The sequence below is a fragment of the Anabas testudineus genome, chromosome 1 (assembly GCF_900324465.2).
Source record: "Anabas testudineus chromosome 1, fAnaTes1.2, whole genome shotgun sequence".
Classification (NCBI taxonomy): Eukaryota; Metazoa; Chordata; class Actinopteri; order Anabantiformes; family Anabantidae; genus Anabas; species Anabas testudineus.
Genome location: NC_046610.1, coordinates 18,506,482 through 18,530,406, shown reverse-complemented (window position 1 = coordinate 18,530,406; position 23,925 = coordinate 18,506,482). Strand labels below are relative to the sequence as shown.

The window sequence follows — 23,925 nt, the reverse complement described above, 5'->3', positions numbered from 1 at the left end:
AAAAGTTATTTGAGTGCATGAGATTGAGGTCATGCGTAGACTTCAATTTATTTTGCTTGTTCTTATGCTGCAGTTTGAATCTCAGACAAACGAGTCGTGAGGATGTGCAGTGTCTCAAGGTCATCTGCTTGGATGAGTGTGCAAATAACAAACAATCAGCAGGAGGACGACCAACCTTCATTAACATATATCCTGTAGTTGTCTCTCCCGTGTCACAGAAACAATAGTCTGCTGTCTGGCTGTAGCAGAGCAGATTTGCTCGTCCATTTGTTTGAAATGAAAACCTAAGCCTAACATGTTTTATGTTTCATTAGGTGGGGGACAGAAAGTATCAAATAATTACTTCTAAATAAATACCAAGTCGTAAGTTGACACACTTATTGGCAAATATCAATATATCCAGCTACAGTGTGTCTATTTACCATATGTACTATATCTTCTGGGAATTAATGTTAAAAAACCACATGTTTCAGTGATGAAGTAGAAGCTTTAATGAACTTTGGTACACATTCCAATAAATCATTAACAATACGTAAAGCAGAAAATAGGTTCATATACAATCAAACTACAATTATATAATTCTTATGTTTGCATGTAGCCTTTAAAAGGAAAAAATATGTTGCAATGCATGTTGAAAGGCAGCAAGGTCAGAAAAGTGCAGCCACACTTAAGAATTAAAAGAGTTTAGTTGTTGTGAACCAGGATCTTAATGCATTTAAGGAAAAAACTATTTACCTATAAGAGGACAAAATAAATCACATTAACAGGTTATAAACTAGCTAACAACAAATGTGTGAAAGCAGAACTCTGGTCCTGACTCTCCCAACATCGCCTAGAGTTTATATGTGAGAAAACCTAAACACTAAAACACAGATGAGGCTCATATCCCTTCACAGATTACAAAAGAACACACAAAAGACACCCTGCAAACCACAAAGGCAAACACAGAGACTGACGGTGAAGTTTTTGTAGCTTGAAGAGTTCTGAGTCAATGCACGCTAACACACTGTCAGGCAGATTCAAGGTGCAGGGGGATGGTGGTGTGGGTCCCTGCTATGGAAGAACGGAAGAACTTGAATATCAGGATGCACAGTACGAGACACAGCAGGGAGATGATCAGCACTATCTTGATCACCAGTATGAGCCTGAATGTGTGCTGGAAGAAAGGACACATCAATTCCTGGGGTTGAATAACAGGACAAAGCATTTACACCGTTATGTGTACAATGGGCACTACATTTAAATTATGTTAAATGAAAACCTGGAAATAATCAGAAAGTTTGCAGGTTTAGAGACTTCTGTCTCTGAACCTGTGGCTCTAAGTTGGACCATTTCTGAACCTGATTTTTGGACTCTGCTCTGAAAACTCTGACACTCTGACCTGGATCGAACATTACTTTATGTTATATTAGTCAGTCACTTACTTCCCTATAATTTTCAGTCCACAAACCAGTGAGTAGTTTTCTGTTTTGAGTTTTGTTGTTTATATTTTCCCTGTCACTAACCTCCATCTCTTCCCCTACACCCAGAAGCACTCCTGCCCAGACCAATCCTGCCAGTTTCCTGTTCTCCCTCATCTTTTAACCAATCATAGCTTGTCGAGTCTGTCTTGGACCTGGATCAGGTCAGAATCTTACAAGGTGCATATTAACTTCAAGTTGATTTACTGAACAAACAGTTAATAAGTAGTGGTGGGACGACAATGTTGAGTGGGTTATAGTTTTAACTAAGTTAAAGAAAGATGTTACTCAAGCTTTAATTATAAAGTTTCTGTCTTGCTTCAGTGGTATGAACAGCCGTGGACACATCTGTCATTTTAACACAGCTTTAGGGAGTTGAACTGAGAAGCTGAGAAGGAAAACCTAGACTGGGGGACAGCTGCTTTCAATGAGTCAGATTTTAGTAGTCCAGCATCTGGACTGCTATCAAGACCAGATAAGAGTACAAATTATAAGCAGAAATTAGTAAAGACGAGGCAAGTTAAATTACAAATATATATAAAGTATAAATTATAGCCATTCAATGTTTTAATATGTCACAAAAAAGCTGCCTCTCCATGTGTTTTTATTCTGCACTTTCAAACAATTAATAGACTTGTGCCAGAGCAGCTGAGAGGGCGTATGGGTTCATACACTGGAAACACAGCAGATAGGCCAGTGCAAGACTATGAAGTGCTTTAAAAACAAATAAAATTAATATAGAAACTGAGAGACTTTAAACCTGGCACTTCTTTGTCATGATTACAGTAGTATGTCTATTATGCTGATAGTTTAGTATCTAAGAGGGCAGCTTACCTGTGCAGCTCCGCTATCGTGACTGATGCTGTCATAGTCAAGTTCTAAAAGAAACACAGTGAATCATGACGGTAACATCACACCGAATGTATATGAACATTTAGTACCACAGTTTGACTTCTCAGTACATTACACAAGTTGTGTTCTCACATGGTTTTGAACAAAGGTAGAAATGAGAGCTGTGAAATGCAGATTTAATGTGAAATATTTATGATCAGAAACAGCGCGATCGCTTACACTGACCTGAACATGGCGCCCTTTCTATGCCATAATTAGTGTATCCTTCTGGACACTCGCACAAGTAATTCCCATCAACATTAACACAAGTTCCTTTCTTTCCACAGAGCTCCTCTTGTTTCTTTTCAGCTTCCAGGCATTCATCTACGTCTGTGTAAGGACAGAGAGCAGACTAGCATTACTGAAGAGCAACTATTTTAATGAGACCAGTTAGAAACAGATCTAAATGTAGCAGGTAGATTAAGATCTTACAAATATTTCTGCAACGTAAGTGGAGGCACAGTTGTGTGAGTCTTTCAGTTTTAGGAACTGGATCTTAAAGACATTTCAGTTCTGAAGATTTATGGCAAACAGTGTTGTTATTTCGAGTTTGTTTCAAGAGCTGCATTTACCAACAGGAAGCGCGAGATGCTTTATGGTTTAGGTCAGAGAACAGAGTCGCAGTAGTTTAATCTTGATTAGACAAAAGCATGCAGGACCTTTTCATGAGAACAGTTGTTCCGATGCCAGGTACTAAGCAGAGTGGATTTACTGTAGAAAGACTTAGCTCTAGGCCTCTTTTCTAGGCTTCTCCTGTTTGTTTGTTTGTCAGGATTCAGGCCTCATCCCTGTCTGTTTAGGCGTTTTTGTCTCCACCTAGTGTCTCCCTGGTTCTCCCTTCCTCCACCTCCTCTCAACCCACCGGACTCCTAATGACTGGTTCATTTCACCTGTGTTCCCTGCTGGTTTGTTGCTCTTTGTTGTCATTCGTGCTCATGGTATCATCCACCACTCTGGTCAGTTTGTCCGTCAGGAACCTCTGTTTTGTTAGTAACTTTGAACTGTTTGGTCTGTGTTTATGCAACGTTTTTTAGTTGATACTTTGTACTGTTTGGTTTGTCTGTTCTGCTCATTTTCTCCTGCCTTTAAGCAGTGATTTTCGTTTGTATTTCTTATTCGTGAGTTTGTTTTTGTGTTCTGTTCGTGATGTTTGTTAGTTTCTAGTTCATGTCTTTGCCTGTGTTCCCACAGCGTTTTCAGTTGTCATTTTGTATGTTTGTCTAGGGTTTTGTTTGTACTTTACCACCGTGTTTTCGGGTCTCTTTTATTTTATACTTTGTTAGTTTGTGTTAGTTCCCTGTGTCCCCTGCCCTTTGTTAATAAATACCTCCGTTTGTTCCTACCTGTTTGGTCCCTGTCAATCCCATTCCCTCACTGACCCTTGCATTGTTTTGTTTTTTGTGTATTTGCTTGTGGGAAATGTTAAGAAATGATGTGCACTCATGTAAATAACTTAATGTTGGCTGTAAAATGCAACAATACAAACTATAGTTTGCTGCTAGATCCCTGCTTTAAAACCGGTAACTTGCAGTGTTTACCTGCAATTCATCGAAAACCTGACAGCATGTTGCTGTAAAATAGAGATTACTAACTATTGTTTTACTGTTACACTATATTTTACACACATTCTTACCTTGGCACTGTCCATCTACTGTGAAATTAACACCTCCTCTGATGTTTTGGTAACCAGACAGACACTGACAGTAGTAACTTCCGTTGGTGTTTAAGCACGTTGCATGTTCCCCACATTGTGGTATATTGGATTCTTGGCACTCATCAATATCTATAAATATAAATACAAACAGATAAAACAGAGATTCATAAATATTATATTTACTGAGTAGGACAGATCCAAACAAACTAGACCCTATGACATGGTGCCATGAAAAAAGTGTGATGTCCTACTGCAGGTTTACTTGTGGTTCCTAGAGTTTCCAAATGTAGAATAGGAGGCAGAGCCTTTAGCTATCAAGCTCCTCTGCTGTGGAACCAGCTCCCAATTCAGGTTCGGGAGTCAGACACCCTCTCCACATTTAAGACCAGACTTCTTTTTTTTTTTTATTTTTTTAAAGCTTATAGTTGGAGATGGATCAGGTGACTCTGACTCTGGACTATCTCTTAGTTATGTTGCTTTTGGTTAGTATACTAGGGGAGCTCTATAAATAAACTGAGCTCCTCTCCTCTCTCCTCTCCTTTATCCATTCAAATGCCACCATTGCAAGTCATTAACTTTGTGTCTTCTCTATTCCATAATTGTGCTCCCGCTCTCTCTGTACTTTTTCCATTTATTTTTACTCTAGTACCAGTACTGTGTCTCTTGCATGGACGATCTGGAGTATGTTGTTTTGTGGTATCAGACATTACTCACCTGTGCAGTTTTCCAGGATTTCTATCAGTCTCTTTGTACCCAGATTTACAGGTACAACTGTAGGACCCCATAAGGTTGTGACAGTTCGCCATATGACCGCAGTTGTTGTTGTGGTTCACACACTCATTTATATCTGACAGAAAAACAAGTAGAGATGGTGATAAATATCACTGATGATCTCTCACAACATTTATACACACACATAAGACACACACACACACACACACCTAGGCACTGTCCATCTACTGTGAAATTAACACCTCCTCTAATGTTTTGGTAACCAGACAGACACTGACAGTAGTAACTTCCGTTGGTGTTTAAGCACGTTGCATGTTCCCCACATCGTGGTATATTGGATTCTTGGCACTCATCAATATCTATAAATATAAATAGAAACAGATAAAACAGAGATTCATAAATATTATATTTACTAAGTAGGACAGATCCAAACAAACTAGACCCTATGACATGGTGCCATGAAAAAAGTGTGATGTCCTAAATGCACTTCATGGAGCCAAGAGAGGAACAACTCACTGAAATAGAGTTCGGGTGACAAATAGATAGAATTTTAAATTCTTCTTCTCACATATAAAGCACTTAATAATCAAGTCCAAGATCACTTGAAGCCCCTTAGGTCCATATTTTCCCAACAGAATAATTTGTTCTCAAACTGCAGGTTTACTTGTAGTTCCTAGAGTTTCTAAATGTAGAATAGGAGGCAGAGCTTTTAGATATCAAGCTCCTCTCCTGTGGAACCAGCTCCCAGTTCGGGTTCAGGAGGCAGACACCCTCTCTACATTTAAGACCAGACTTAAAACTTTCCTTTTTTTAAAGCTTACAGTTAGAGATGGATCAGGTGACTCTGAACTATCTCTTAGTTATGCTGCTATCGGTTAGTCTGCTGGGGGACCTCTACTGATAAACTGAGCTCCTCTCCTCTCTCCTTTCTCCTGTATCCATTCAAATGCCACCATTGCATGTCATTAACTTTGTGTCTTCTGTCTTCTCTATTCCATAGTTGTGCTCCCTCCTCTCTGTCTCCCACTCCCTCTCTACTTTTCTGCAGTTTCCAGGATTTCCATCAGTCTCTTTGTACCCAGATTTACAGGTACAACTGTAGGACCCAATAAGGTTTGGTACAGTTTGCCATATGACCGCAGATATTGTTGTGGTTCATACATTCATTTATATCTGACAGAAAAATAAGTAGAGATGGTGGTAAATATCACTGATGATCTCTCACAACATTTATACACACACACACTCACCTTGGCACTGTCCATCTAGTGTGAAATTAACACTTCCTCTGATGTTTTGGTAACCAGACAGGCACTGACAGTAGTAACTTCCAATGTTGTTGAAGCACTTTGCATTATCTCCACATGGTTTTGGTAGTTCATTACATTCATCCATTTCTGTATATTTAAATACAAACGCATAAAAAATTGATAAACATTATATTTGTTAACAATACATTACTCATTATAATTGTAGGCAGTGTGTCATAGAGGCCACTGCTGTCAGAGCTCTTGTTTTTCTTTTAGCTGTTTGCTTGAAAACATGGTGCTGGTGAAGAATTTCAGGCTCCTCAGTTGTTGTTTTCATTGTAATCTACTCTGGATATGAGGAGATATAAAATGCCTAAAATAGAACTAAGTGGAATGGCATCAAAAATGTTTCTGGTAAGCATCAGTAAAAGTGGTGAGAGAGGGTTAAAATAGATCAAATCAGAAGTAATAGCAAATTATTACCAACACATTTCCCATCCCTTTCTGTGTTGTAGCCAAGGCCACAGCTCTCCGAGAAACACTTTCCCAGCATAAACATTAAACCTGTGGACAAAACAAGAGGACGTTAATTTTATAAATAATAATAATTAATGTATTTATTTTATGGTTATAATTAAAAGTAAGACACAGTAAACATTCATATTGAAATGTGTGAAGTGTGTGTGTGAGTGTGTGTGTGTGCTTTTCTAAACATATGTTACAAAGTGCTTCACAAGACAGACAAGAAACACATGTAGCCCAACAAGATCAGCTTGAGCAAGCACTACGCAAACATAAAGAAATGCAATATACGTGTTGCATGAGTGCATTTGTATAGCAGCTGTGAATTGATGCAATTTTTGCAAGAAATCTAAATTCATTGGTTATTATGTGTTTGCATGGATAAAATGTGATCTATTTGGTTATTACATGTTTTATAGTGTTTGTTTAGTATTTATAGTATAGTGCAGTTTTTATATTGATGTTTTTACTTCTTCTAAATTAGACTTATTTTAGTTGCCATGATGCACCATGATTGAGCATATATTAAAGTTGCAAGAAAAAGTATGTGAACCCTTTGGGATTATGTGGAGTTTTGCATGAATTGGTCATAAAATGTGCTCCGATCTTCATCTAACTCACACCAATACAAAAACACAGTCTGCTTAAAATAATAGTACACAAACATTATATGTTTTCATGTTTTTATTGAACATAACATGTAAACATTCACAGTGCAGGGTGGAAAAAGTATATGAACCCCTGGCCTAATGACTTCTCCAAGAGCTAATTGGACCCAGGAGTGAGCCAACCTTGAGTCCAATCAGTGTGATGATATTGGATGTGTTGCTGAAAGCTGTCCTGCCCTTTAAAAACACACACCAGTTTTGGGTTTACTGTTGCAGCACTGCTGCTACTCTCCCTAGGCGTGGTCGTACTGTAAAGGTGAATGCAAGAGTGTGTCAGCTAAAGACTTACAGAAATATCTGGCACATGCTAACATTTTTGTTGACACGTCTACAATAAGGAAAACATCAAACAAGAATGGAGTACTAATGGCAAAATATTCTGTGGACAGATGAAACCAAAATTGAATTGTTTGGCAAAAACACACAACACTTTGTGTGGAGAAAAAAGACACAGCACACCAACATCAAAACCTCATCCCCACTGTAAAACATGGCAGAGGGAGCATCATGGTTTGAGGTTGCTTTGCTGCCACAGGGCCTGGACGGATTGTTGTCATTGATGGAAAAGTTAATTCCAGAGTTTATCAAGACATTTTGCAGGGAAACGTAAGACCACCTGTCCACCAACTGAATCTCCACAAAGCATACAAGTAATTCAACAAAAGAATGGCTTCAACAAACAAAATACACCTTCTGGAGCGGCCCAGTCAGAGTCCTGACCTCAACCCGATTGAAATGCTGTGGCATGACCTTAAGAGAGCCATTAACACCAGACATCCCAAGAATATTGCTACACAAATTACTCCAGATCGTTGTGCATGTATGATGTGCAACTACAGGAAACGTTTGGTTGAGGTTATTGCTGCCAAAGACGGGTCAACCAGTTATTAAGTCTTTTTCCACCCTGCACTGTGAATGTTTACATGTTATGTTCAATAAAAACATGAAAACTTATGTTTGTATAATATTATTTTCAGAAGACTGTGTTTTTCTATTGTTGTGAGTTAGATGAAGATCGGAGCACATTTTATGACGAATTCATGCAAAACTCCACGTAATCACATACTTTTTCTTGCAACTGTATGTTGAATCACACTGCATTGTGTTTGGGTGAGAATTGTATTAAACTGGTATTTGCTGCAGATGTATCTTTAATGTTTCAGATTGCTCACAGTGAATTGAGATACCTATCGTATTGGATTCACAGAAGAACCTCAGTTTACAGACCTCAACCTCCCTGTGTAAAATCATTCAACGCTAGACTGACAACTTAGTTTTAGGTCAAGGTCATGCTAATTAGAGTCCGTGTGAAGTGAAGACAGGCATCTAAGGAACTGTATGACAACTCACTCTCACAGGCTTGTACGCAGTTTTCAGAAACTGTGTGGTTTTGCTTTCTTCCTCCATACCCTCCTATACCCCCTGCATTAGATAACCTATGCATGTGTTAGTCACATCTTTTTGACTAACTGGAGTCACAGATAGGGAAGAACACAGCACGAAGAAGTATGTGAAGCAAATGTGCGCACGTCATTTCCTCTAATTCAGAGATCTCATTTACTCTAAAAAACTAAAACTTCAGCAAACACACACAGTAAACACCCAGAAATAAAATATTAGTTTTTTATCAGAACATAAGAACTTAATACAAATAAAGACGACTCCTCTCTCAGAACAAAATAAAAATAAAACAATCAAATGTGGACTGTTAAATATCAGATCTCTCTCGTCTAAATCCCTGTTAGTGAATGATTTTAAAACTGACCAATCAAATAATTTTGTCTTACTGAAACCTGGCTGCAGCAGGATGAATATGTCTCTCTGAATCAACAAGGCAGTTATTTCAACGTTACTCCAGTGCAAGTGGACTATCTCGTTGATGATACTGCAGCCTCACACCGAACAATACTATTGCTCCTCTGAAAAAGAAGCTAGTAGAAGCTAGAATCAGAGGAAGTTAGCTCCACGGTACAATTCACAAATCTGTAGCTTAAAGCAGAAATCACGTAAGCTGAAAGGAGGTGGCATTCCACCAATTTAGATGAATATTGCCTAGCCTGAAAAGATAGTTTAATAATATATAAAAAAAAGCCCTCCGTAAAGCTAGAACTTCATATTACTCCTCATTGATAGAGGCAAATAAGAACAACCCTAGGTTTCTTTTCAGCACTGTAGCCAGGCTGACAAAGAGTCATAGCTCTGTCGAGCCTAGTATTGTCATGAGTTGCCGGATGGACTCCATGGTCAGAGAGCAGACAGGACAGAACTGAGCGAACAATGTTTATTTATAGGTGACAGAACACAGTAAATCAATGGAACAGTCACCAGGTGGGAGGAGATGAGGTAGGGTGCGTATGGTGGACTGGGTGAAAACCGGAAGTCACGTCACGACCAAGATGGCCGACCAACAGAGAGCACATGGACAGAATGGTTAATGGTGGCGAGTAACAACCGGTGGAGAGAGTCCAGGAGTGTAACCAGAGTAATGCAGAATCACTATAAGAAAGCAGTCACAGAATGAGATGAAATCCAGTGTTCAAATGAGGGAAATCAGTCTGTGGTTTCGAATACAGGCAGTCAAAACAATCAATCCGAAAGGCTAAACTCAGGTCAAGGGCAATCCAGGTCATACACGGTTTGTGGCAGTTCAGAGGTAAGTCCGGTAGGCAAAATTCTCAACAGAAAGACAATCCAGGTCGACGCACAGGGAGATCCAAACGGAAACAGAGCGGGGAAGGGAACAACGAGGGAGAACATGGAACAGGGAAAACACTCACTGAACCAAAGGGGGAGACGGGAGGCAGAGTCAGGTCAGGCTGGTCCAGTGGGGGGTAATCCAGAGTAGACAGGGTAGAAGGGGTACAGGCCCGGGAAAGGGAATCAAGCAGGCACAGGTACGGGTCTGGTACTGTGAGCAGGGGAAATGACAGGGAATGAACAGAACTCACAGTACCAGGGGGTCAGGCAAGAGACGGGGTCCAGATCAGGCAGAGTCCGAGAAATCCAAACAAATCAGTCCACCAGAAACGCTGGATAGAGTCCGGGTATGGAGAACAAACTATCTGGCAGGGGAAACGGGTGGGCAGGCCGGTATTTGTACTCTGGGGGAAAGCAGGTGTAACCAATCAGGTGAGTGAAGGCAATCAGACTGGGAAGAGGAAACAGAAGGCTGCCAAAATAAAAGCACGGCAGGAAGCACTGGCTGGAACCATGACAAGTATCCCTTCAACTCTCAGCAGCAATGATTTCATGAATTTCTTTACAAATAAAATCATAACTATTAGAGAAAAAATTCATCAGATCCTCCCTGCATACAGCATGGACTGTACAACAACTCTAGATTCATCTGCAAGACCACACTCGTACTTGGACTATTTCTTCCCTGTAGATCATTCTGAATTAATTTCAGTAATTAATTCCTCTAAACCATCAACATGTCTCTTAGATCCCATCCCGACTAGACTCCTCAAGGATGTCTTACCTTTGATCAGCACGTCCATATTAGATCAGAAATAGGCTACGTACCACAGGCTTTTAAGGTTGCTGTAGTCAAGCCCCTACTCAAAAAGCCTACTCTGGACTCAGGGGTTTAGTGAATTATAGACCAATATCCAATCTGCCCTTTATCTCTAAAATCCTGGAAAAGTTAGTTTCTAAGCAAGACCACCTGCGCAGTAATGACTTGTATGAAGATTTCCAGTCAGGATTTAGAGTACATCATAGTACAGAAACAGCACTGGTAAAGGTTACTAATGATCTTCTATTAGCATCAGACAATGGACTTCTCTCTATACTCGTCTTGTTAGATCTTAGTGCTGCATTCAACACTATAGATCACAACATTTTATTAAACAGACTGGAACATGTCATTGGGATCAAAGGAACAGCACTAGAGTGGTTTAAATCATACCAATCAGATAGATTTCAGTTTGTACATTTTAATGATGAGTCTTCGATGCACAGCAAAGTCAGCTACGGAGTTCCACAGGGTTCTGTGCTTGGACCGATTCTTTTCACTTTATATATGTCCCCCTTAGGCAATATTATTGGGAAGCACTCTATAAATTTCCATTGTTATGCAGATGATACCTAGCTATACCTATCTATGAAACCAGCAGAAACTAATCAATTAGTTAAACTTCAAGCATGCTTAAAAGACATAAAGGCCTGGATGTCCTCCAATTTCCTTCTCCTAAATCCAGACAAGACAGAGGTTATTTTATTTGGACCTAAAAATCTCAGAGACACTATGTCTAATCACGTTCTCACCCTTGATGACTTAGTATTGGCCTCAAGTAATACTGTAAGAAATCTCTGAGTTATCTTTGACCAGGATATCTCCTTCACTTCATACATCAAAGAAATCTCTAGAACTGCCTTTTTCCACTTGAGAAACATTGTTAAAATTAGGAGCATCCCGTCCCAAAGTGATGCTGAAAACTAGTCCATGCATTTGTTATTCCAGACTTACTATTGTAATTCATTATTAATAGGATGTCCCAATAACACCGTTCTGACTGGACTTATTAAGAGCGATCATATTTCTCCAATGTTAGCTTCTCTCCATTGTCACCCTGTGAAATCCAGAATTTAATTTAAAATTCTTCTCCTAACTTGTAAATCACTTAATAATCAGGCTCCATCTTATCTTAAAGAATATTGTTCCATATATTCCAAGCAGAACTCTACGTTCTCAGGTTTACTTGTGGTTCCTGGAGTTTCCAAATGTAGAATGGGAGGCAGAGCCTTTGGCTATCAAGCCCCTCTCCTGTGGAACCAGCTCCCAGTTCAGGTTCGGGAGGCAGACACCGTCTCTACATTTAAGACTAGACTTAAAACTTTCCTTTTTTATAAAGCTTACAGTTAGAGATGGATCAGGTGACTCTGAACCATCTCTTAGTTATGCTGATATAGGTTAGTCTGCTGGGGGAACTCTATTGATAAACTGAGCTCCTCTCCTCTCCTATATCAAGGTAAGTCCACCATTGCATGCCATTAACTTTGTGTCTTTTCTCTCCAGTAGTTTTGTTTCCTCCTCTCTGTCTCCCTCTCTCTGTACTTTTCTGCAGGTATCCTCAGCCTGGAGCTGTACATCTCCAGAATCCAGTTGACCTGTCCAATGTTCTTGCTGCTTGTTGTCTTTATTGCCTGCTGTTCTTTTCTCTCTTTTCTTTCCACTCACTCCAACCGGTCGAGGCAGATGGCCGCCCACTGTGAGCCTGGTTCTGCTGGAGGTTTCTTCCTCTAAAGGGAGTTTTTCCTCTCCACTGTTGCCTAAAGCTTGCTCAAATGGGATAGTGGGGTTTCTCCATAATTTTTTGTATAAATATTTTCTGTAAGGTCTTAAACCTTAAACACTGTAAAGTGCCTTGAGATGACGTGAATTGGCGCTATACAAATAAAACTGAATTGAATTGAATTGAATTGAATTGAATTGAATTGAATTGAATTGAATTGAATTGAATTGAATTAATTCAGTAACGTAAATCCACTATGAATAAGTCTTTGTGCTATTATGGTCCTTTGACTTTCACTAATATAATTTAAATTATCAACACTGGACTTAGTCTTGTATTCTTAAACTGGATCCAGGCCACAGCCTAGTACAAAGTCAGAGCACTGTTGAATGTGATTCTCACTGTGTAAAGTCACTTCTCTCTAACTCTCTTTAACTCTTTAACTCTCTCTCTGCACATTTGTGAAGCTAAGATTGCATCACACTCTGCAGCCAACTTTTTCAATACCTTCAATCTATGTTCATTTTAAATGAGAACTCAGTGTTGCATCAGTGTGTTGACAGAGGCTTTAACTGCACAGCTGCCACTCTGTCTGTATTTTTTTATTTTTTATTTCTTACTTTTAGTTTATGTCTTTTAGCAGGTCAAGTTGACCATTTGAGTTTCATTGGGCAGCTTTTGGGCACTACTGTGGGTTCTAGGTAAGTAGGTTGGTATAGGACCTGCATGCACAGGGAGGGCCTATGTTTTTTAACCAGAGCAAGAGAAGCAGCATGAACAATGTTTGTTCATTAACGTGTTTTTGGATAAAAAAAATAAAAATCATGAATACAAATACAAATTAATGCATTTGACACAGCATAATAGACTCTTTGCCTAAGTACATTACACTTCCCATGGTGCATTTTTGTTTTAAGCTTGATTTATGATTAATCAGAATTTGTTCATAAATGACCACTGCAGTGAGAAAATATAAATAAAATATTAAACGAGGATAATATGTACTATTTTTGGTTCAGACATATTAAAGGAAAAAAGCTGAAAAAAGTAAAAGTCTACTGACTTAAGTGTTGCATTTCTAGATATCGCTGTCTTTTGTGTTCATTTCTCAGCCTTAGTTAGACTTACCGAGAACAAGTAGCTCCATGTCTAATACAAACAGTATCTCCACACAGACGATGACTTTTAGTCGTATGAAGTCGTAAGTCGTAAGTATTAGATGATGTCCACTAACAAGAAAGATTTGGGTATTTTAAGTAGAAGTAGTCCCAGTTCTGCAAAGTCCACAAAAACATACAGAGGAGAGAAGAGTTATAAATGTTTCCTATTTGAGTCTTAGTCCGCCTCGCTCTCACACTTACCTCTTCCTCCTTTTGAGTGACAGTGGCGAATGCTGTCAGAGCCATTTTTATCTCATATAATACAAAAATGGGCCACAAAAAACGGGTGAACATGAAGTCAGTGTGATCTTGACTTGTGATGTTGACTAATAAAGTTACTATATATATAGCTTCAAACCACAAACCACCATCACAAACAGTTGTGGGTGCTGTTTGCTTCACTGTCTTTATTTCTTGTCAGTGCTTGTGTCCCTGTGATAAAAGTTATGAAAATATACAGCCGATTTAGCCTGCAGACCAGACACCCCGACGCCTTCTTTATGATCTCTGGAGACTTTAATCACGCTACCCTTAATAAGACACTTCCTACCTTTACCCAGTTTGTGAGCTGTCCCACCAGGGGGGAGAGGACATTGGACCTGTTCTATGCGAATGTTAAAGATTCCTACAGCTCCACTGCCCTCCCCCCTCTGGGAAAGTCGGATCACAACCTGGTACATCTCCTCCCACAATACACATCTTTGGTTCAGAGGCAGCCTGCCACCATTAAAACTGTAAAGAGGTGGTCAGAGGGGGCACAACTTGCCCTGCAGGGATGCTTTGAAGAGACAGACTGGAAGACTCTCTGTGAACCTCACGGTGAGGACATTGATGGACTGACAGACTGCATCTCTGACTACATCAATTTCTGTGTGGACACCCACGTACCCACAAAAAACATTTGCTGCTTCCCAAACAATAAGCCCTGGGTCACTCAGGACATTAAAGCCATCCTGAATGACAAAAAGAAGGCATTCAGATCAGGAGACAGGGAGGCAGCAAGGAGGGTCCAGAGACTGCTGTCTGTCAAGATCAGGGAGGGGAAGGAGACGTACAGGAAAAACCTGGAACAAAACCTTCAACAGAACAACACCAGGGAGGTTTGGAGGGGTATGAGGACCATCACTGGCTACAAGTCCAGCAGCCAGGAGACTGTGGGGACTGTGGACCGAGCCAATGAATTGAATAATTTCTTCAATCGATTCCAGGCTGATCCACTGAGCCCACTTCAGTTCACCAACTGCTCCTCAGTCCCTCCCCCACACGACTCAGCCACCACCCTAACAATCTCAGCTGAGCAGGTGAGAAGAGAGCTGAACAGGCTTCACCCCACAAAAGCGGCAGGTCCTGATGGAGTCAGCCCAAGGGTGCTGAAAGCCTGTGCTCCTCAGATATGTGTTGTTCTCCAGCACATCTTCAATCTCAGCCTGCACCTGGAGAGAGTTCCTCTGGGGTGGAAAAAGTCGTGCCTTGTTCCAGTGAATAAGGTGCCACATCCCAGAGTCCCCAATGACTACAGACCAGTGGCTCTGACATCGCACATTATGAAGGCTTTTGAGAGGCTGATCCTGGAGTCCCTCCGACCTCTGGTTAAACCCTTACTTGACCCCCTCCAGTTTGCTTACCAACCCCATATTGGAGTGGATGACGCCATCATACACCTTCTCCATCGCACCTATACCCACCTGGACAAGCCTGGGGGCTTAGTAAGGATCATGTTTTTTGATTTCTCCAGTGCATTCAACACCATCCGGCCTGCACTGCTGGGAGAGAAATTAAAAAACATGCAGGTCAACACTCCCCTGATTTCCTGGATCATGGACTACCTCACCAACCGGCCACAGTACATCCGCCTGCACAACTGTGTGTCTGACACTGTGATCTCTAGCACAGGTGCTCCACAGGGGACAGTTCTGTCTCCATTCCTCTTCACCAGTCCTGTCTTCACCAGTCCTGTCATCTTCAGAAGTTCTCTGATGACTCTGCAGTTGTAGGATGTATTAAGGGTGGAGATGTCACAGAGTACCGTGGAGTGGTGGACAGTTTTGTTGACTGGTGTGGACTCAACCATCTGCAACTCAACATCAACAAAACAAAGGAGCTGGTGATGGACTTCAGGAAATCTGGGAGTCCTGTCATCCCTCTCTCTATACAGGGGGAGGAGGTGGAGGTCGTGTCCGAGTACAAATACCTGGGAGTGTACCTGGACAACAAACTGGACTGGACCAAAAACTCATCAGCATTGTACAGAAAGGCTCAGAGCCGGATGTACTTCCTGAGGAGACTCAGATCCTTCAACGTCTGCAGCACCATGCTGAGGATGTTTTATGAGTCTGTAGTGGCCAGTGTCATCTTTTATGCAGTGGTCTGCTGGGCCAGCAACATGAAGGTGGCAGACACTAACAGACTAAACAAACTGATTAGGAGGGCTGGCTCTGTTCTGGGGGTGGAGCTGGACCCTCTACATGTTGTGGCTGAAAGGAGGATGCTGTCCAAACTCCTCTCAATCCCACCCACTGCACAGTGTGTTGGCTGGACAGAGGAGCACATTCAGCCAAAGACTTATTAGCATTAAATGTTCCACAGAGCGCCACAGGAGATCCTTTCTACCTGTGGCAATCAATCTGTACAATTCCTCCCCCCTCTGTAAGGGGTGGGGGAAGTGAAACTGTCATATACTTGCTGTGAATATATTGACCCAATTTCATTTATGTATTTACGTATTCTGCATATATATATATTGAGTTTTTCTGTATTGATGTTATTGTGTATTTATGTTTGTGTATTTATGTCTTATTCCTTCAAGCTCGGGTCCTCTACCAGAGGCCTGGGAGCTTGAGGATCCTGCACAGTATCTTAGCTGTTCCTACGACTGCACTCTTCTGGACAGAGATCTCAGATGTTGTTTCTGGCATCTGCTGGAGCCACTCTCCCAGCTTGGGAGTTACAGCCCCCAGTGTTCCTATCACCACGGGTACCACTTGTGCCTTCACCTTCCACATCTTTTCCAGCTCTTCGTTCAGCCCTTGGTACTTCTCAATCTTCTGTGCTCCTTCTTCCTGATGTTGCTATCGCTTGGAATTGCTACATCTATCACTACAGCCTTGTTCTCTTTTTTGTCCACCACTACTATGCCGGGTTGGTTGGCCATTACCTGTTTGTCAGTCTGTATCTGGAAGTCCCACAGGCTCTTAGCTCGGTCATTCTCAACCAACTTTGGAGGTGTGTCCCATTTTTTATAATAATAATAATAATAATGAATACTTTATTGATCCCCTTGGGGAAATTGTGGGTGGACAGCTGCTAGACGGTATGTCAGCGCTACACTACGGGGTTTCGGTGTCTTGTCCAAGGACACCTCAGCAAGTAGCCTTGACTTTGGGACTTCCAGCCTGTACTCGGCACAGATGTTCCTGTACACTATGTTTGGTCTCAGGGGCATCTTTGCACAGCCTGCACCTGGGGTCCTGCCTGGTATGGTAGATCCCAGCCTCTATCGATCTTGTATTAGAGCCTGCTCCTGTGCTGCTAGGATTAGTGCCTTTGTGGTGTCTTTTGTTACATTTCCCTCCTCTGGCCAGCTGAGGCAGTGTCCCCGGAAGTCTCTGTCTTTTTGTTTTTGTCTGTTTGTGTTTTACCTTACTTCCGGGAACATGTTCTGGCTGGTTTAAGCGGCAACAGGTGTGTGTTTTTAGCAGTGTTGGGTGTTAAGCATTGAGTGTGGCGTGGATTGGAAGTCCATGTCTGTGTGGCCTTGTCATTTGGCTAATGGGTCTACTGTCAACTTCGGTTGTTCCCTCTCCGCCATTCACCTTTTCCCTGACCTCTAGCTTTTATCACCACAGTTCGTCAGTCCTTGGTTTAGTGATAAGTGGTTTGTTATGTTTAGGTTAAGCATGTAGTTTTGTGTATATAGGTATATGTGTAGTATATATGTATATGTATGTATATTATATGTATATGTATAGATGTATATAATAGATGTATGGAAGATAGATGATATTATAGATGTATGATAATAGAGGTAAATAGATGATTATATGATGTATGGTAGAGGTGTAGTCTATATAGATATCTATGTGTGTGGTATCTATATATATATAGATATATATATAGATATATATATATATATAATATATATATATATATATATATATGTGTGTGTGTGGTGTGTGTATATGTATTCTATATATATATATATATATATATATATACATATGTATTATGTATATATATATATATATATATATATATACATATATATACCTATTTACATATATATATTATATACACATATATTACATTACATATATATATGTATCTATATCTATATATATATATGTGTATTATTATATATATATATATATATGTATATATTATATGTATATCTATATATATATATGTTATTATATATATGTATATATATATATATATCTAATTATGTATATATGTATATATATGTATTATATATGTATATATATATGTATATATATATATGTATATATATATATATATATATATATGTGTATATATATATATATATATGTATATATATGTATATATATGTATGTATATATATGTATGCTCAGCCCGTCTGGCACCAACAACTATGCAATGTTCAAAGTCACTTCTTATGCTCAGTTTGAACTGCAGCAGATCATCTTGACCATGTCTACATGCCTAAATACATTGAGTTTCTGCCATGTGATTGACGGAAATTTGCATTAACGAGCAGTTGGACAGGTGTACCTAATAAAGTGGCCGGTGAGTGTATGTATATGTGTGTATATATATATATATACATATATACATATATACATATACATTCATATATGTGTGTGTGTCAATGCCAATTTCAGTGACTTTCTAACATACAGACAGAAGAAAAAACACTGCTTAGCTCCATGAATGGCACATTTATAATTTGAAAACTTATTATCTGCTTATTGACAGTGAAAAAAAGGTTCTGATTATCCTTGTCAAAATAACCTTGCAAATGTTCTCAGTTTAAAGTTTTCTATCTTATATTGTAAAGAAAATATTGGCTTATTGTAGTTTTTACACAGCGCAGTACAGTGCAGTACTAAGATCTGGCAGGATGAGTATAGAGTCCAGTCCATTATCTGAAGCTGGGAAAAGATTGTTGGTGACGTCAATGATGTCAATCTTGACTTCAAAAATTCATACAGGTTATTGCTGAGCATATGTTTGCTTTGCAACTGCTTTTTCAAGGATTCTAGAAATAAAGGGCTGATTGACTATCAGCCTCTATTTGGCTGAAACTCCAGAGTCAAGAGGTTTTTCTGAGTAAAGGTTTGATTACAGCAACATTGAATGTCTAGATTCATTTTTCCCAGATAAGAAATAAAACTCGCACTCTCACTGTAAGATACTGTCAGAGTAAGAACATTTTATTTAATGGATAAAACAGCAACATAAAACATTTCCACATTCTGTTTACAGGGATGTCTTTGAATCATTGTACATCCTTGATTTATTTTTTCACTCTTTCCTCTTTATAATATACATACTGTGCTCTTCAGCAGGCTACGTGTTTTCCTCAGCCTTCTCTTGCCTCATAAGCGTACTTTTCCCTCCATGATGGCATTAAACAGTTCATCAGTAACAGCCTCGTAGCATCCAGCGCGACCGTTCAGAAAATAAATCTTATCACTCGAGTCTTGTGGCTTGTATCCTTCCCTCTGCAGCCGCATCTTCTGAATTTTAAAGGTACCTGTGGACACAAGTTTAAAAAGTTTGTTCACACTTTTGTTTATACTGTAATATGAGTGTGTTTGCATGCCCTCGTGCACTGTTGGTGTCACCTGTAGTGTCAACAGATGGCATGAGTCGAAGGAAGACAGGGCATGCGTAGGAGGGCAGGGCTTTTTGTACAGCAGTCAGGAACGCATCAAGGTCAAACTTGTGTCCTTCATAAGCTATTGCTGCCATGCCAGCCTTTCCCTCCACAGCTGCAGAAATACAGACACACAAGTGAGAAAATAAACAGAAAAAATATAACTTAACACACCACACACATATAAAATCTTCCATTGTTTTGCCGTCTTGACTCGTGTCATTGCTACCTGGTACAGACACTCCATAGACAGCGACGTCGGTGTGTCCCAGCAGCCCACTGAGGACTCCCTCCACCTCTGTAGTGGAAACGTTTTCCCCTCGCCAACGAAACGTGTCCCCGCTGCGGTCCCTGAAATAGATGTAGCCATATTCATCCATCACCATTACGTCACCTGGGAGACAGAGACAGACAAGCAGAGAAAAAAGATAGTCAGAAACAATCATCACCATCATCATCATTGTCATCATCATCATCATCATTCCTGGAGGGGATTATAGATGAAAAGAAAGAAATTAAAGTCTGGACTGACGATGATTCATCCGTACAATTTAGACTTTTTTATGAAATGGTGATTCACTCTGCTATGTCTATTTCTAGTTCAGTCAATATAAGACAGACAAAACATGTCCAGGCTGTGTAATATCCTCAGTCTGTCTGTGGCTATTTGTGTCTTTTGTTCTCCTCTGTCTCTGTGGCAGCTCTCTTGGAGGGATAAAAGTGTCCTCGTCTCCATTAATCAAGCTTATTGTTCTGTCCACACAGTGAAGTGTGTCCCATCATAAACAGAACGGAAGGAGGGAAACAACATGGAAAACATTTTCCAGATTGTCATCACAGACTGCTAATCACTCTTATTCACCTCCAGCATATAAAGTCACCCATCCAGTCATCTCCCACTGTATGTCTGGACAGTGGGAGGAAACGTGTAAGAACACATGTTAGCATGTATTTGTGGGTTATATGGACGTGCCTGATAGATAAGCAGAGTCTCCCATACTGAAGACATTGTGAGCTATTTTCTTCTTGGTGGAGTCCAGATCAGCGTAGCCATCAAACCTCCTGAGCGGATCGTTGTGGTTGATGCGTCCAACTATCATACCTGGCTCACCTGCAGAAGGGAGGGAAGAGAAAACATTTGTGATGCACATGCAGTATGTTTATCACGTTGTAGTTTTGCGTGTGTGTGTGTGTGTGTGTGTGTGTGTGTGTGTGTGTGTGTGTGTGTGTGTGTGTGTGTCCTCACCAGGCAGACAGGGTATACAGAGTCCCTGTGAATCCCTGAGCAGCTCTCCGTTCTCCTGCACCCTCATCAGTGTGACTGGGTAAAAGCTGGACATGATGCGGCTACTGAAGCCACACGCCCCCACCTGGATATGTAGGGACACAACATCCACATGAGACATTAGAGAGAAGATCCAGCTGACATTAAAGATGCAGCTGGGAAAATTATCTGAAAGGTCTTTAAAACACACACACACACACACACCTTTCCATCTATGTTGATCAGGCTGCAGTTGCACTCTGTGGCACCATAAAATTCCCCCACTTGTCTCATTCTGAATCTCTGGACAAATTCTTCCCACACAGAAGCACGGAGGCCGTTACCCAGGGCAACACGGACCCGGTGATGCGCCTCGGACTGACGGACCGGCTGTGCCAACAGGTAACGACAGATCTCACCTATGTACTGGATTACCTTGACGTGCGTGTAAAAGGGCAAACAGTAAGACAATAGAAATATATTAACTGAAGGGCACCAACACAACAAGTGTCCTGAAGCTGGACACATTGTGGGAGAAGATAATACTTACTGTACAGTTGTGTTTAACACAGTCATCCCAGAAGCGGCTGGCTGAGAACTTCCTCTTGATTACAACAGTCAAACCAAAGAGCAAACACTGGCCTACACCCATGATGGTACCTGTAAACATTGATATCTTGAAGCAGGCAAAGGCTGGTATGGATACAACAGTATCTAAATAATAGTAGCTGGCAAATATCAAACCAATCCTACCTGCAGAATGATAGAGGGGGAGGCAGTCGTAAATGATATCATCACGGCGTAAGCCAAAGGAATGGAAGGTGCAGGCAACAATGCGATAATACCTGAAATCAAAGGTTAAATAAACCTCTTGACATAAATCATCACCACAGTGCAGCTCATTAGTCAACACCTATAGTCGAATTGTAAATGAAACACTTGTTTGTGCACTCTGACAGTTCTGGACTGTCTGTGTTGCTAACTAGACATTTTGGAGCGATCCCAGAAATTATTTGACAGTGACAAACGAGACACAGTGTTGAAAACACAGTCAGTCATGTCTGGACGAAACACCGGAGCTAATAAAACAGCTCAGACATTTTTGTCATTCTACTACTGCTACTGTTGTTGTTTTAAAAGCTTCTTCTGAATGTTTTCTTTTCAATTCTTTAAAATTTGATTTCGTAAACGTCCTTCCACGAGTGGAACAGAGCAGAACACGAGGCAACAGACAAACCCACCTACTGTGCACCACCACAGCTGCTTTTGGCATTCCTGTTGTACCAGAGGTGTAGATGTAGAACAGCCTGTCTGCATGAAGACAACAGAAGAAAACAGTTAAGAGGAAATTATTTATAGTGGCTGTTCAACGCTTTATTTTTTTTTGCTTGTTTGCCAGTGTTTCAGGTGTGTGGTAAGCACCCGGACTCCCCTCATCATTCCTTGACGTGTTTCTGTCTCTCTTTCAATGTTCTCCGTACGTCTGAGCAAGTGAAGACTTGAGAAGTATTAACTTAAGAATGTCATGTGATAACCAAAGGTAAAAACAATACAGATAAGCAAGAAGGGAGTCAGAGCATAAAAATAACATCTAATAACTTGAATGTGAAATTTAGAGGGAGATGTAAATATTATATCAAATAAAACAAAAATATCTTTGTGGTAGTCATAATTTCTTTGAAGTGAGTTAACAATTTATTTAACATTTGATCTGTATATGAATGCACTATTGAGCAGATTAAATCTCCTTACAAGCGACTACTCATTGTCGTTTTACTGTTTGCTTTTGCAGGCAAGATATAAAAAGTGTTGCAATCAAACCTTTGCAGCACGTCACACGACGACATAATATGGCAACACAACCTCATGCATGTTGTGCACAAACAGTCTGCGGACCCATACCATTGAATCCCTTCCTGAGTGTGTAGTTGGGCGGGTGTTTGGGGGAGCGGTCCAGCAGAGCGTCCAGGCTCTGGGCACGGAGGTTGCAGATCTTCACTTCATCCTCCTGCTCACCATAGCTGAACAAAACCATGCTGGGCTGCAGAGAGCCACTCACCTCTGACACCGCTGGGAGATGAAAAGTAACACCAGCACATTTTTGCATTAGCACAGTGCTCTAAAGAAATTGTTATATAACTTTGGTCATTTAGTATGTTTGCTACCTTCTCTCAGCTCTGTCCCAAACACCATCGCCCTGGCACCAGACACACTGATACAGTGCAGCAACGAGTGGTGCCGAAGGTTGTGGTTGATGAATGCAGCTTCTACACCGACTGTAGCCAGACCCAACCACAGAGCCACCACTGTGGGGTGACTTTCCATATACAAGGCCACCACATCTCCCTCAGCCCACCCTTGGGCCAGCGCCCAGTGTGCTACAGCATTACATCGCTCCTGCAGCTCCCTGAAACTCCAAACCTGGAAAAATTGAGCATTGAAGTAGAATAATGACCTTTTATTCTGTTTGACTTCCACCTCAGTGATGGCCTTGATGTTTTTAAAGCTGCACTTATTAGTGATCCCTGATGAGTCCTCACCTCTCCAGTGGCCTCGTAGATCAAGGCAGGTTTGTCTGGGTGAAGTGTCACCATCTGAGAGAACAGGGCAGGAATGGTTCTTCTGTGTTTTGAAAAGCGGTACATAGAAAACCTCACTCGTAGAATCACAGCCAGGCACCTTTAAGATAGATGGGTAATTAAGGAATGGGAAGAAATGTTAAAAAAAAAAAAGAATAAGAATAAGAGGAATAAATGTCAAATCTGACAACACAGAGAAATACAACATACACAACTTCACAAACTACTTACATCAGATCTCTTTTGATGGTGCGTAGAACTATATGAATAAACTTCCTGGAACCCATACAGGCCACGCAGAGCCCCAGACCCACTGTCAGGCTGCATAGCCAGGAGAGGGACAGCAACTTTACAGCCCCCAAAACACTAAGGCACACTATGGCACCACTCATCCGACGCATGATGTAATCTATGGTGACACAAACACAGTGACAATCAAGCGCAAAAACTACTGACAACATGATTTGGTAAGACGAAGCTTACCTGTCCAAGACTTCAACTCCTGCTCTAAGAAGAAGTAAAGAAGCAATTAGATCGGAAATGCTCCTGCACAGGTCCAAAGAAACATCAACTTATTTCTTTAGTCGAGCCACAGTGTGAGCAGCAGCTCAGACGAGCAGCCAGATGCTTACAGGTCGTCACAGGGAAAAT

At 40.7% G+C, this 23,925-nt stretch overlaps 2 protein-coding genes across 5 annotated transcripts; both read right to left on the bottom strand.

The window, feature by feature from the left end:
* Nucleotides 1-508: 508 nt before the first annotated feature.
* LOC113161408 (adhesion G protein-coupled receptor E1-like) lies at nt 509-6,516 on the bottom strand. Of its 4 annotated transcripts, XR_003298744.2 has the most exons (7): nt 6,471-6,516; nt 4,947-5,096; nt 4,720-4,852; nt 3,985-4,134; nt 2,538-2,681; nt 2,295-2,338; nt 539-1,156 (listed from the first exon to the last, which is right to left on the bottom strand). XR_003298744.2 is itself a non-coding variant. In XM_026358979.1 (4 exons), exons 1-4 carry the CDS (start codon nt 6,130-6,132, stop codon nt 1,010-1,012), a joined length of 480 nt encoding a protein of 159 aa, XP_026214764.1. In that variant the 5' UTR covers nt 6,133-6,141; the 3' UTR covers nt 509-1,009. The 4 variants fall into 4 exon arrangements, 1 of the variants encoding a protein (XP_026214764.1); XR_003298743.2 differs by lacking the exons at nt 4,947-5,096; nt 6,471-6,516 and adding an exon at nt 5,988-6,141 and having other exon boundaries at nt 536-1,156; XM_026358979.1 differs by lacking the exons at nt 3,985-4,134; nt 4,720-4,852; nt 4,947-5,096; nt 6,471-6,516 and adding an exon at nt 5,988-6,141 and having other exon boundaries at nt 509-1,156.
* Nucleotides 6,517-18,959: 12,443 nt separating this feature from the next.
* Nucleotides 18,960-23,922, bottom strand: LOC113161248 (long-chain fatty acid transport protein 1-like). The gene is made up of 14 exons (XM_026358729.1): nt 23,758-23,922; nt 23,506-23,683; nt 23,236-23,374; nt 22,861-23,116; nt 22,598-22,765; nt 21,937-22,006; nt 21,449-21,540; nt 21,246-21,355; nt 20,921-21,130; nt 20,678-20,801; nt 20,405-20,542; nt 19,661-19,825; nt 19,400-19,546; nt 18,960-19,308 (listed from the first exon to the last, which is right to left on the bottom strand). Exons 2-14 carry the CDS (start codon nt 23,673-23,675, stop codon nt 19,151-19,153), a joined length of 1,947 nt encoding a protein of 648 aa, XP_026214514.1. The 5' UTR covers nt 23,676-23,683; nt 23,758-23,922; the 3' UTR covers nt 18,960-19,150.
* Between the last annotated feature and the right edge of the window lie 3 nt (nt 23,923-23,925).

Excerpts from the sequence above, each read along its gene's own strand:
- LOC113161408 (XM_026358979.1), bottom strand. The coding sequence starts at position 6,132 with ATGGATGAATGTAATGAACTACCAAAACCATGTGGAGATAATGCAAAG. Across the intron at positions 2,682-5,987 it reads ACTAGATGGACAGTGCCAAG|ACGTAGATGAATGCCTGGAA; the intron begins GTGAGTGTGTGT and ends GTCCTTACACAG. Across the intron at positions 2,339-2,537 it reads AGAAAGGGCGCCATGTTCAG|AACTTGACTATGACAGCATC; the intron begins GTCAGTGTAAGC and ends TGTTTCTTTTAG.
- LOC113161248 (XM_026358729.1), bottom strand. The coding sequence starts at position 23,675 with ATGCGTCGGATGAGTGGTGCCATAGTGTGCCTTAGTGTTTTGGGGGCT. Across the intron at positions 23,117-23,235 it reads TCTACGAGGCCACTGGAGAG|GTTTGGAGTTTCAGGGAGCT; the intron begins GTGAGGACTCAT and ends CAATTTTTCCAG. Across the intron at positions 21,541-21,936 it reads GCTGTGGTGGTGCACAGTAG|GTATTATCGCATTGTTGCCT; the intron begins GTGGGTTTGTCT and ends CTTTGATTTCAG.